Source organism: Haemaphysalis longicornis, unplaced genomic scaffold, assembly GCF_048455015.1.
Source record: "Haemaphysalis longicornis isolate Haplotype H1 unplaced genomic scaffold, Haemaphysalis longicornis Haplotype H1 scaffold_16, whole genome shotgun sequence".
Taxonomy (NCBI): Eukaryota; Metazoa; Arthropoda; class Arachnida; order Ixodida; family Ixodidae; genus Haemaphysalis; species Haemaphysalis longicornis.
This window is the reverse complement of record NW_027526266.1, coordinates 12,226,033-12,240,014: the sequence shown is the minus strand read 5'-3', so window position 1 is coordinate 12,240,014 and position 13,982 is coordinate 12,226,033. Positions and strand designations below refer to the sequence as shown.

At 48.9% G+C, this 13,982-nt stretch overlaps 1 protein-coding gene across 1 annotated transcript in view; it reads left to right on the top strand.

The window, feature by feature from the left end:
- The first annotated feature begins 3,149 nt into the window (after window positions 1–3,149).
- LOC144166104 (uncharacterized) overlaps window positions 3,150–13,982 on the top strand; it is a 30,481-nt gene continuing 19,648 nt past the window's right edge. The window contains exon 1 of the mRNA XM_077695736.1: window positions 3,150–3,279. Within this exon, the coding sequence (XP_077551862.1) occupies window positions 3,204–3,279 (76 nt within the window). The 5' untranslated portion in view covers window positions 3,150–3,203. The remainder of the gene's footprint in view (window positions 3,280–13,982) is intronic.

Genomic DNA, 13,982 nt, shown 5'->3' with positions numbered 1-13,982 from the left:
CTTCCGCGACCGAGTCGGCCCACCGTTTAGTCCGCCGGCCGCCGACGGGTCGTCGCAATTCGCTCGATCAGTTGAAACTAAGCCACAACATGTTTGGGAATCGAAGAATGCGCCTTTCTTTACTTCGTTAGTTTGTACACTGTATCTAGCTCCAAGTCAAGGTCGCTTCACACAAGCGCCGCACAAGCGCCCATGCGACGCTTCGCTGACTGGTACGCCAGTAGGAAAATATAAGGCCTCTTGAAGAAGGAGAAGAGTGAGCGAAGTCAATATAGTTACTAAGGAAATAAAATCAACTGATATTTTTACCGTACAGCGTAAAACTAGGGTGCGGGAAGCACTTTTTTGCGCTGGGCTGTGCTGGGCGAACAAGCACAGCGGTCAGCAGCACGACTACGCATCTGCGAACGCTTTCCCGTCTACGAAATGCAATTGCTAGACGTGAGCTATTGTGGAAACTCGGGGGACGCTTACTGCACGAGCGCAATACAACAAATAGTCACCTAAGCTGCTTGAAATACTAAAACTACATAAAAGTGTGAACTGGTGATACATTATATACCTTATATTTTGCTTTGCAGCCAGCGGCTCCCCGTGGCGTAGTTGTCTGGGGCGCTAGGTAAGTAATCGCGAATGTTTTGCCAGTCACAAGTTCGAATCGCCGCGGGTACATGCTTTTTTTTTTTATGAGTTAACTTTTTAGTTTTTCGCCGATGTTTTCTATACTGAGTTCATCTTTTTTTGGGCCGCAACGTTCATTGTTCCACGAACTAGTCCACAGAACTCGCGCAGGCTGGCACTGGCGCGCTTGCGAATTCTCGTTGGCGTGCTGTTGCTACAAGCGCCAACTGCTTGCGGGCAGTGGGTACAGGCCAAAATCAAAAGACCCTTGGCCTGGTGCGAACACGCTTTTTACGATACAGTCATGAGCGAGGCAAGCTCCAAACATGGGGGAAAAGCGCATGCATTTGAGCGTCTGCGGGGACGCGGAGGGCGTTCATGCACTGCGTAGGCCTCAGATAGTGAATGCTACGATTCCATGCCGTCCTGGGAGGCTTATCTTATGCATTTTACAGCCGACAACATGGCAGAAGCGCGGTACTACGATAACTAGGATATTGAGAATGCCCATCCAACGACGCCATCGAATGTCAAACATATTGTTTTACAGACCGAAACCGAAACCGAAACTTGTTTGATTGGTAACCTTGGGCATCGTCCAATCACGGCGCCCCCTCCTCCCAATGTCACATCTTAGTTTGTGCGGCCGCCGCAAACCACGCATGGTAGTTTTTCTTCTTTCGCGCTTTGTAAAATAATTACCGATTTGTCAACCGGATAAACGATTAAAAGTGTGCTATTTTGAGCCAGTCTACACAGTGCAAGCAAAAACGGGAGCTTGACAAATTCACTTCAGTGTCCCTTTAAGGTGCTCCTGCTCCGTGTTTGAGAATTTTCAAGCCAAGAATTGGCAGTCGGGATACCGCTGGTACCGGCGTGCGGCAGACCATCACCTCGGGGTCAGAGTCCTCGGGCAGACGGCGCCCATGGGCCTGTTTTCGGAACAATTATAACTAATTTTTCCAAGGCGCATGTTAAGCCAAAACATTGAAGTTATGCCTCGATTGCATCGAAAGCGGCTTGAAGTAAGTCTTGCTGCTCGCCAAGTGAACCGCCGTGGTCAGCACTGTAATATCATCGGCATGCAGCGTATAATGTATACCATCTATTTGAACTGGCTTGCCTGGCAGGAAACTCATGGGCAGGTTGAAGAGTTAAGTGATAAAAAATAAAGAAGGCTACCCAACTGTTATATTTTACGCCGGATTTTCTAACTTCATTTCTCCAGACTTAACTGTCTTACTGTTTTTAATTACGTGTTTTCGCCATGCATCATAAGAAAAAAAGTGTCAAAATACGGTCTGCTGCTAGCCATTCCGCTATTTTGGCGATCCACTGGTTGTCATTTTGTAGCACTGCATGATCATCCGAAGTCTACTTCTTTTTTTTAGCCGGTGCTATATTATTTCTTTCCCAGTTTTTTCCTTGGTCCGGAACGACCGTTTTCGTCCAAGCATGTTGAATTTGTTTTCTGTGTACCACGAACACTCCGTTGAGTTCTTAATTTAGGCACCTTGTTCTCCGCTGACCAGTGCTGTATTGGTTTCATAGTTTACTTCTTGTATGTCAAGGTTTCATTTTGATTTCACTACCCTAGAAATCAACTGATGAAGCGCAGAAAAACATGCTACGGGGCTATGAATGACACGTGTAACGAATTTATTTTTCTCCTCTTAAGGTCACGTCGCCTTCAGTACTATATGAAATGGCATGCCCGTCACCGGGCTGAGTGGACGTGCATGTACAGAGTTCTGGCTTTTACAAATTCTGTCTACCTCTGCTTGATTGTAAAATTTCCACAGACTGTTTACGGCGAATCATGAAGTTTATCCAAGGAATGTGGACCCATTTATGTGGCATAGTCACGACAAAATATTCGCCTTTGCAGCTCCTTCGATTGCTTTTTGAGCGGCTAGGAATTCGCTCAAAAACTGCCCTAATCTTCCTTTTCCGAATACCTTATGTGAACGTACTGTCTAGGTTTTGAGTATGTAGCTCTTCATTCGTTACCGGATGCTATTCGCCAACACCAGTTCATTCGAACTACGTTAATAAGTTACTTAAAATCGCGGACCAAGTAGCCCAGATACATTCGTGTCGGTCGTGAAAGGCTACCATGTACAGTTGTGCCCACTCCACTGAATAAATGAAGGGTATTTCGTGTGACCTGCTTTTGAGCATTGATTATTACCAGTTGGATTCTTTCCAAAGCAACTCCTCTTGTTTTTGTCCTTGGGGTGAGGGAGAACTGCTTTTAAATTTCCCAGCTGCGGGAAAAGCAAACGTTGTAATACGAGAGAGCCGGAGGGATGTTGAACGAGGTCGCTCTCTCGTCTGGGAGACAGGGCGGGAATAAATCAGAACTGCAAGCATCAACACTGAAACATTAAATTGTTAACAACAAAATGAAAGTAATTGACACGGTATTCTTTCACCTGCCTTTTTTAGATTCATTTCTCTTCACGGTAGAACTTTATACAGTCCATATGTCAACCAGTGTTTCAGCAGGCCACTGTCCAAGTAAGGAACGTAAAATGTAGTCACTGGACTTTGGTGAAGCGAGCTAGTTCAGTTTCTAAAAGATGTTTCTACGGGTAGTTGTTATCGCTATCAGCATTACATCTCGAAGTTTATCCTGCAATGTGGACAAGCGCAAAGGTAATATCTCTCGTACTTCAACAACAGGCACAGCCACATACACAGCAGAAAAAATTGACGGTAACACCTTGTTTTGCACTGCGTACTCCATCAGTAAAGAATATTTATGCACGGGGGGCGTATTACAGTAGGTAATTCAACTTGATGTGTTTATGGGTACCTCAATAGCTAAACTGAATAGTTATCGTGACAATCGCAAATTCAGCTTTGTTCACCAATGAATATCCTTTAGAATTCCACAAATGCAATCGAGCACGACATTAGCGTTGGGTGCGGGAATATCGTGTGCACAATTGATGGTGACATAACCCACAAATTTCCCTCCGTACTCATGCGGTAAGGGTCTTGCGTTAAGATTTAGGCTGTTGCTGTTATACAACGTCAGCATTGATTCGGAGTGCCCCAGGGCGCCAATTGTATAACGCCCTGTAACAAAAAATAATTAAAATGTTGCGAAGAAAGAGTTGTATCAAGATTACCTCTTTGGAAAATTAAAACGTCAACAGGTGAAAACGGTAACAATACAAAATGGGAAATAAAATATTCTGAAAATCCTTAAAAAGTATTCGTGTTTCGCGCTGCCCCTACACCACGATAAAAAGAATGCTTTTTGAACAACAGCCGAAACACAGAGAAGATCGCGTAAAACCAACAACTGTACCGGGGCCAATATTTTCACAAAAAGGACTATTGGAGAAGCGAATACACGGTGCAGCAGAAAAGAAATCGCTCGAAGTATTTCGTGCCAAAAAGAAACAAACGAAATCGAAGAGATGCAAGTACAAGGTAGCAATAAAGAAGTTTAGATAACTATAATCAGGCTTTCATCTTTAAAGTACGCATTAAGGACTAAAGTGCCCCTCTGATCTTTTTGCTACCACAACACATTTCTGCACGCATTTTGTCAAGAGTGGGACAAACATTGTTACTTTGTTCGTGTCTTTTTGCCACATATTTTCTCTAGAGATTGCCTCGAATCGGCAGATGTGAAGAACAAATGGGCCCCACACACAAGACTTCGAACTGTTAACGTAAAATAAGACGATAGTGCATGCTGCAAGACTCGTGAAAGTAACGGCACGTGAGTAGAGCAGGTGGATGCAATCCCGCAGAACTGTGACTTTAGGGGAGCTAAGGCATGAGATGTGACCAGTATGATTGTTCAGATAACTCGCGCCCAAAATCAAAGAATAAAAAGCAAAAAAATCAAACCAAAAATCAAACGCAAACAACAAGTTGCAGTGAAGGACCCTGTTCAATTAAATCACGCCAAAGGACGGAGAAAGCAAACTACAAAAAGTCGTGTAAACAAAGCAGCATCATTAATTCATTGAAAAGTAAGACCCGGACTTTGTCTCAAACAGGTTTTTATGCACCCACGAAGCACTCATAACCACATCCAATTTATTGCACCATATTTATTCACGTGACCTTTCTGTATGTTTGACCTATCGCCTTCAAAATGGCGCTCTTAGGCCTGTGTTGTCCTTGGGCTCCAAATACATAACGCACAAAAAAAGCCCCTGAGAATGCTTAAGCGTCCTGAGAATGTTTTGTAGGTACTATGTAATTTTATTTATTGAGGTGAAGTTGTCCATGTCTTCAAAAAATATTAGCGATCCTAAGCATAGGAATGAACGCAACGCGAAGGTTTCATTGTCACATACATCGGTTCAAATGAACTTGCGTTGTCCTTTCTTGCCACTGTTAAAGTTCTTGGTGTTAGTGGGGATTTTTCAGAACGGTGAGTAGTAGTAAAAACGTCGAGAAACACGACACGTAACCAGAAACGTTCTGTAGCTCAATCTTATTGGCGAAGACACTACCAGCTTCATTGGCACCGAACGTCACGCAGGCATTTTTATGAATACGAATCAAACACGCATAAATATCATCTTTCCCGGGCGGCCCCCTCGCAAGCCGCTCCCCCGCTCACCTCCGCTGCTGCCCAAAGGAAGCGGGATAAAAGAAAACATACACAGATCTCAGATGGTGCTGTCCTCTAAACAAAAACAAAATACATCCGAGAATACCTAAGCCATTTTAAGGGTTGTGATTGCGACAGCATTAATGTCCAGTATGACGCTTGTGACCCTTTCTGTTGCTCGTACGCTACTGCTGGTTTCTGATGACCTGTAAGTGAGGAGTTGACGACAAAGATGAACCTACCTGCTTCTTTCTTTTCTCCTTCGTTAACGTTCTTCAGCTCTTTTTATATATTTGGTGTACTGGAGTGGATTGTGACTTCTCGCAGTTGGCGAGCTCAGCCTCACGGTGTGGAACGCCTCATGCATGTAGAATACTTCGCGGTGGGAAAGGCTTCCGAAGGCGCCGTTCTTGTGACTGAATCTCGGCGTGTGCTATATTGCCCAAGAGACATTTAGGGCATTTGCCTTAAAAGATCAAGGAAATGACACGCAGTGTCGTGACAGGTGGTGCATGAGCCACGCGGGCACTTTAAAATGTAATTGCATTGACCAACACTTTATTGCCCTCATCATGGGAAGAGGAGCAAAAAGGGAAAAAGAGCGAGGGGTGGGAAGCGGAGAGATGATAGGATGGTACGTGTGCCAGGGAGGTGGAAGACTGACCTTTCCAACATGTTTGTAGCCAAGCAAACAGATATACGCCGAAATTTTTATTGATTGATTGTGAGGTTTAAAGTGTCGACGCTACACAGGCGATGATTCGCGCCGTAGCAGACGGCTCCGGAATTATTTTTACAACCTGGGGATATTTAACGTGCCGCCGAAATCTCGATCACACGGGCGTTTTCACTTTCTGCCTCCATCAGAACAGCGGAAGCCACGGCCGGGAATGGAATCCGCGTCCTTGGGCTCAGCAGCACAACGCCGTAGCCACTCAGGCACTGCGGCGTGTGCCAAATTATTCAACTGCGTAAAACAAAGAATGGTAGACGGAGGGCAATATGGAAATCGCTTTTCTGTACCGAAAAAAGAAACGCCTCAAAAATTTATAAACTGCGGCAATGGCAGGGTACACAAATGTAATAAAACTGGGGTTCGAAGTGAGACATAACAATATGCTGCAAGAATACCGGATTGACCGCTACACAGTTCTGTACACTGGTTACATTAGAATCAATCTTTTTGTGGTTTAGGATCAGCGACTTCGCCGGTTCTGTTCTTAGGTCGCTAAACATGCGCGTGTGCACCAGTACTGGGGCCCACTCATGTAGCACTGCTACTATTTCAGGCGGCCTACAGAAATTCATTAGTGCTATGACGGAAGCAGTAAACCTTCCTAACAAAGTGCAACGTGTGGTGAGTGACGGCTGGCGAAAGCCGGGGTTGTCGCACATGACCGGAACCAGCAGGGTTTACCATGTAATCCCGAAAAGCCCAACAGCACTGGAAGGCGTTGCCCACCAGGCCACAGTTCAAGGATGCCCGATATTCATCGAGATGGCCCGCCGTCCCACACTGTGCCTGCGGTGCTACAACACCGGGTACTACCACAGGAGCTGCAGAACGGCCTAGTGCTGCGGGTACCACTGCGTCGGTCATGACCAGGCCGAGTGCACGATGTCATGCGCGTCCAGGGCGAAGCAGCGAGCGCCCGCGCGGCCCCAGCTGGAGGAATTTATGGACGCGGACGACATGGCGGCCATGATGAACCCTACGGATTCGGAGGAAACCGCCTCAGCTGCAGGGTCATCTAACCCCCCCAGCCCCCACTGACCACCGCTTCCTTCTCCACCACCTCCCGCAGTGGAGGAAACCAGCGAAGCCCTGGAGGGAGAGGTAAGCAGTGGGCAGGAGGAACAGCCAGCCCGGGAAAAACAGAAACAACCTCCCTCTCCCACAGTAGAGGAAACGAGCAAATCACGGGAGGGAAAGGACAACGGTGGCAAGGAGGACCAGCCAGCCCGGGAACAACAGAAACAACCTCCGGAAGACCCCTCTTCGAGCGTGGACCCGTCGGCACAGCTAAAATCCTCTCCCCAGGAGGGCCCCGTAGCAAAGGACCTCCAGCCAGCCCCACAGGAGCCTGAAAGGACCATCGAGACGTGCCGGAAGGCCCGCGGCAGAGTAGGGATTAACGCCGGAAAATGAGAAAAGAACCCCGATGGGCCCAGCCAAACGCAGCCAAGGTGAGCACCTTCCCCACAATGAGCCTCCCCCAACCCAGACTAACCAAAACAAGAAAGAGTACAACTCCTATTTACCAATAAAACTGCAGAGGAATAAAAAACAAACTCGGAGAGCTTCAACTCCACATCGGCAAGCTTGACCCAAAACCTTCCGTCATTGCCCTTGAGGAAACTAACAGCAGACCCAAGTTATCCGAGTACATTACGTACACAAACCCCACTGAAACGAATACAGCACTCTTAGTCGGCAGCAATATTGCTGCGACACAACACGTCACTCCCCAACATGGTTGTGAACACGTTCTCGTCGAAATCCACAACCGCAGCATAGGCAGCGAGCAAAACATTTTAGTCCTCAACACCTACTGCCGCCCATCGAAAAAGGATCCCGATTTCGAGAACACATTCAATGACTGCCTACAAGCGGTGACGACGAGACCATTAATAATCTCAGGAGATTTTAACGCCCATCACACACAATGGGCATACCGCTATCAATGCAAGAGAGGCAATCAACTCACTCGAGAAATAGAACAACGCAGCATTACAATCCTCAACGAACCGGGCACCCCCACGCGCATGGGCACGAGTACGTCCAGGGACAGCCCCCCGGACCTCTCCCTGCTAAAAGGGCACCTGGACGTGGCATGGCACAACATAGCTACAAACCTCGGGTCTGATTACGACATCATTAGTCTAACAATAAGGGGGCCAAACTTCACAGAACAGGTGGGTCCGGCCCGAATAACAGACTAGGACCGGCTCCGCAAACACTACGGACAACGAAAATCCCGAGCCAACAACCGAAATGGCGCCAAGGACATATCAAGCCTGGGCAAAGGAGCACCCCGAGTTGGTCGACAAATATACCCAAAAGATAGCCACCACTGTCATAACCCCGTACGTTGACACTAAACTCGTAACACATATGGGAGGCTCGACACGCGCTGAACAAACGATTGAAAACACAAAGGCACAATAAGAAGCTCCGCAGGCGCATCCACAACCACAACAGACAGGCAAGGGAATATGCCTACCAACTCTGCAGGGACAAGTGGATGAAGCTCTGTGACGGCTTACAAGGAACCCTATCAACCAGAAAAACATGGAACCTCCTCCGGCATATGATCGATCCACTAAATGGCAAAAGTGCAAGCAACCGCAACTTCACGCGCACGCTCAACAACTACATGGGGGTTAGTGACGAACTGATCCGTGACCTATGCGACGCATTTACTCGAGTCCTCCTCGCGGGGAGATGGGCCCAATTTTCTTCATTGCAATCTCGAACGCTTTGTGTATCTCCCTCGTGTCTGTATCTCTGTATCTCTTCAAAACGGAGGGAGATACACGCCTCCCACTGGCGATTAACTCCCGCTGGGAGGTTAACTCCCGCTGGCGCAGTTTCAGGCAGGGGGCGCGCGAGCACGCAAGGGCGGGAAATTTGGGTTGCATGGTGTGGTAGCAGCGAGCGGATATCGGCGCTACAGCCCATTACGGCGAATCACTGCACTGCACTTCCGACAGCTTTCACATTGAGTGGAACGGCTTTAATTTTAAATGCATAGCATTTTAGTAACTCACAATGTCACGCGGCGTTGGCGTGCCTTGTCGTAGTCCGCAGGCGCGCCTTGTCGTAGTCCGCAGCCAGGCCACTACACTATAACTCTGAAAAAAGACATCCCCCTCGCGAGGGGCATGATCAAATGCACAGCATTTCCGAGGGGGTGCGCCGGCAAGTCGTATCTCTCGATCGCGGGACCCGTTTCGCCATCTTTCGGAGGCGCGTGACAACTTGTGGCGCTTTCGAAACAAACCAGAAATGAGTGAAGGATATAAGGCGCGTTCGGTGCATAGAAATCTGTGTCGGTTTCGTGGCTCTTTTTTTTATTTTATTTTTTTTATTGCAACATTTCAGTACAAAACAAGCACCATCAAACAAAAAACTGCAACGATAAAACGATAAGTCGGTAGTGCGCCGGGCACCTTGCGTTCCGCCCGCGGCGTCATGGGTTCGAAACCGGGCGCCGGAAACTGTTATTTCTTTTATAGTGTAGTGGCCTGGCTGCGGACTACGACAAGGCGCGCCTGCGGACTACGACAAGGCACGCCAACGCCGCGTGACATTGTGAGTTACTAAAATGCTATGCATTTAAAACAAGTACCTACAAACAGAAAACAGCAACACGCCTGTCCCCGACTACGATGAAACGTCGAACCAAGACCTTGACCTCTCGTTTTCAGACCAAGAGCTCATTGCGGCGATTGACGAATCGAACCGAGGCAGAGCACACGGCAGCGACACCATCACCTACCGGTTACTCAACAACCTCAGCAAAAACAGCCGCTTAGAGCTCCTAGACCACATCAACAACGCCTGGAAACAAGGGGTACTACTCAAAGAGTGGAAACAAGACGAGGTCCGGTTCATACCCAAACCGGGAAAACACCACCCATCGACCACCTGCGACCCATCTCACTAACCTCCTGCGTGGGAAAGGTCGTAGAACGAATGGTTCTCAGACGCCTCCAACGACACCTCGACTCCACTGGACAGATGCCGATAACCATGTATGGTTTCCGCGAGCATCTAGCACCCACGACGCACTCCTGCAACCTCACGATCTTGTCATCAAGAGAGCGAAAAACCAAACGCCAAGAGCCTTCCTGGCCCTCGATCTCAAAGGGGCTTTGACAACGTCACTCACGCCAGCATACTCCGCAACCTCAACAAGAGGGGATACGGCGAGAAAATATTCAAATATACCAAAGACTTCCTCAACAACCGCACAGCAGTACTCAAGATCAGAGAGGAAACGTCGCAGCCAATCCAGCTGGGCGACAGCGGCACCCCACCAGGGTCCGTCCTTTCGCCCATGCTCTTTAAACTGGCCCTCCTCTCCCTTCCGGTCATCCTCGACACTATAGAAGGAATAGACCACGCTCTCTACGCAGATGACGTCACAATATGGACCTCCAAGGCGGGATGAATGGATGGATGGAAGAGGCCCTTCAACAAGCAGCCAACATGGTCCAAGAATACGCACAATCATGTTGGTCTCACCTGCTCTCCCCAAAAATCTGAACTCCTCGCTATAACGCCAAGCAGAAAAAGAGCGAAAGACCTTCTGTAACCCTCATCGTCGATGGCACCGACATCAAACCTACCAATCAAGTGCGGTACCTAGGTTTACTCATTCAAGAAAACGGCAAGGCCGGGGCGGCGATCGCCAAACTCAAAACGACATCGCATCAGACCATCCATATGATTGGGCGAGTAACAAATCGTCAAAGGGGACTCAAGGAGGAAGTCACACTTAGGCTGGATCCCGAATAGTATACGCCTCGAGCTTCGCGATCGCTGCGCCGCCTGCCGCCGCTTCTCCACGGCGTTGACGGGATGTGCGCTGCGTGGCTGATACGGGCTCGCGCAGTGTTCTGGTGCTGTATCGCTCCTTTCCGCCTTTCCGCGCCGGAAAAAAAACTTGTTATGGTGACGTCTATAAGCAAAGAGTACGATTAGGTCACTTTAAAAGCAGCTGCGTGCTCGTAGAGCACGCGATCGCCTGCAAGAGCTACCCGGGTACGCTGTTCTGCGGCATCGTCGCCGCTCTTCCGCGTCGGTGACGGTTGCAGAATATCACCCCTGTCACCTCCAAATACATCAGGCACAAATGAATTCTACTGTCGCCTCGTTTAGACCTGATACTGGCACAGTGAGAGGTTGGCTTCATTTTGCAGCGTGGACAACGAAGTCGGCTTCGTTTAGAATATATACGTCGCAGAAAGATATGTTTCGGGGATGTGATTTGCCAACCCCGGACAATAACTTAAGAAAATAAACCATTCGAAAAGGTTAAGTATATTCCAAGCCTGTACGTCGTTAAATATGTGCCCACATACGCCTTTTAGCAAGAACCAAGGCAATCTAATACGAAACCACGGAAAAATGCATGCTGTGCAAGTGCGGAAGAAACATAATAGCTCTAACGGAAATGAAAATAAAAAAAAAACAGTGCAGCTTCTGACATGATAAAGACGTTCGTGGAAACTTAAGCCAGGTAGGGCTCACCAGACCAACTACTATACGCGAAATTCACTGCTATTTCGCGAGACATGGGGGGGGGGGGTGTAGGGGAGGGGGACGCTGTGTACAAATGCGGAGCGGAATCAAGCAATGAACGTTTCAGTAATCACACACACAAATCTCTCGTTCACTGTCATTTTGTTTTTCGGCTTCAACGAACAGCTGATCGTTCGGCGGACCTATTTTTGGAAGTATGCAGGGTAGGCAGTACACAAGCGATGAAAGGTGTCGTTGGAAGAGTGTGGTATGTGATAAGGCCCTCTTATTTTAGTTTCTGCTTTATTCTGCAGGCTCCCTGTGCCATGTCACGATATTTCGAAGAAGCGTTTAGTCGCGGACGCCCATTATATTCTAAGCCCGTCTGCGCGCTGCTCGCAGAGGATATATGTAGCAGATGAATATTTGCGGGCGCTCACCTTGCGACGACAAGACGACTCTTTGTGGTGTGCTGATCCCCAAGTATAATTCTGCATTATCCGTCGTACTTACGTTGAATATTGATTGATTGATTGATTGTAGGGTTTAACGCGCCGACGCAACGCAGGCGATGAGGCGCGCCGTAGTGGAGGGCTCCGGATTAATTTTGACCACCTGGGGATCTTTAACGTGCGCCGAAATCTCGTACACACAGGCGTTTTTGCATTTCGCCTCCATCAGAAAAGCGGCCGCCGCGGCCAGGAATCGAACCCGCGACCTCGTGCTCAGCAGCGCAATTCCTTAGCCACTGAGCCACCGCGGCGGGTCACGTTGAATATTTCCGAAATTAACACACACTGGCTTGTAAATAGTGGGGATCAATATCTGGTGTTTATTGTTGGCAAAAGTAACTGGCGTGCGGTCAGGTATGAGTGTTCCGCTCAAGAAAACGGCAAGGCCGAGGCGGCGATCGCCAAACTCAAAACGACATCGCATCAGACCATCCATATGATTGGGCGAGTAACCAATCGTCAAAGGGGACTCAAGGAGGAAAGCGTACTTTGGCTGGTTCCCGAATAGTATACTCCGCCCCATAACTCTAACTCCTCAAAAAAGGTATCGACCAACTAGATGCAATAATAAGAAAAGCTACCAAACTGGCCCTGGGCATCCCCGTCCACTCCTCCACCGAAAACCTCCTGGGCATAGCCAAGCACAACACCGTCCGCAAACTAACAGAGGCCCATCTCTCAAACCAACAAATCCGACTCGGCCAGACCCCAGCGGGACGAGCCGTACTAGCGAAATTCGGATGGCTGGTAGCCTACAACCAAGACAAAGGACGCATACCCACTATCTGGACCACCATCACAGAAAGTAAACCAATCCCCAAAAACATGAACTCCGATCGCAACACAGGTCGCCGAAAGGCCAGAGTGAAAGCCCTGGCCAAACTCCTGCAGAAAAACGACAGAATCCTCAACACAGAGCCTCACTTCCCATCGGCTCTACATCGGCAGCGATAGCCGTCACGAGAATTCACAAGCCCATCTGCTGCGCTTCCCTCGTCACGCCCTCCCCCGAAGAGGCCGATGAAGTGGCCATAGCGGTAGCCCTTACTCAACCCGGCTACAACACCATCATCACGGACTCCAGACAGCATATAGGAACTACAGAAAAGGGTGGGTGTCTATCACAGCGACCTGCATTCTCCAAAAAACTGACCCTCCAAATACCAAAACTGAGCTTATATGGGTCCGAGCGCACTCCGAAGTCGAGGGCAATGAGTTCGCCCATCAGCAGGCCCGCGAAGCTACCCTCCGGGCCGAGGCAACTGCACAACAACCCATCACTAGCTACCGCGAAATACTACGCCACTACAGGGAGGGTAGCGCGCGTTTCCTGCCCCCCCTCACCACTCCCTTGCTCGACAAGAACAATGCATCTATCGGCAAATTCAAGCCGGGTCCTTTCCACACCCCGTACTTCAAAACAAAATTTACCCCGTGCGGTACAAGGAATGCCCTTTCTGCCAACGACTCGGCACGCTCCGCCACGTAATTGGAGAGTGCGACTTTTCCCACACCGCCGACATCGACTAGATACGAGGCCGTATGTCACGTGTTCACAACGGCACCTACGTCACGGGGTGGAGGCCCTCTTCATAGGAGGCCAGACAGAGAGGGAAGGGGAAGGGGTCAGAGGGGCTGAAGTCGGTGTTGACTGCAGTGATCTTAAGCGGCCGCGCAGCGAATTTCTGACGCGGGGTTGCCGCGGCCGGCGGGGCGACCTCTTGGGGGAAGCTTCAAAGAGCATTTTTCGCGCTGTAACTTGTGTCGCGAACTACGTTCTAAATTTAAAAAAAAACAACGTGTTATGGTTGAGTTGTGTAACATGTTGACTTATGTAAAGAAACTGCCACAAAGTTTGTTCTAAAACCAAGAGGTGCCTTTTCGTCCGGCGCCGGGCTGTGGTTGCTGCTACGATAGTTTTACGTTCCGATCCACACAGTCCGTTCCCTCGTTGCTTTGGCCACTGTGTAGTTAGGAAGTCAGCATGCTGAGCGTGGATATGTGCATCAGCGCG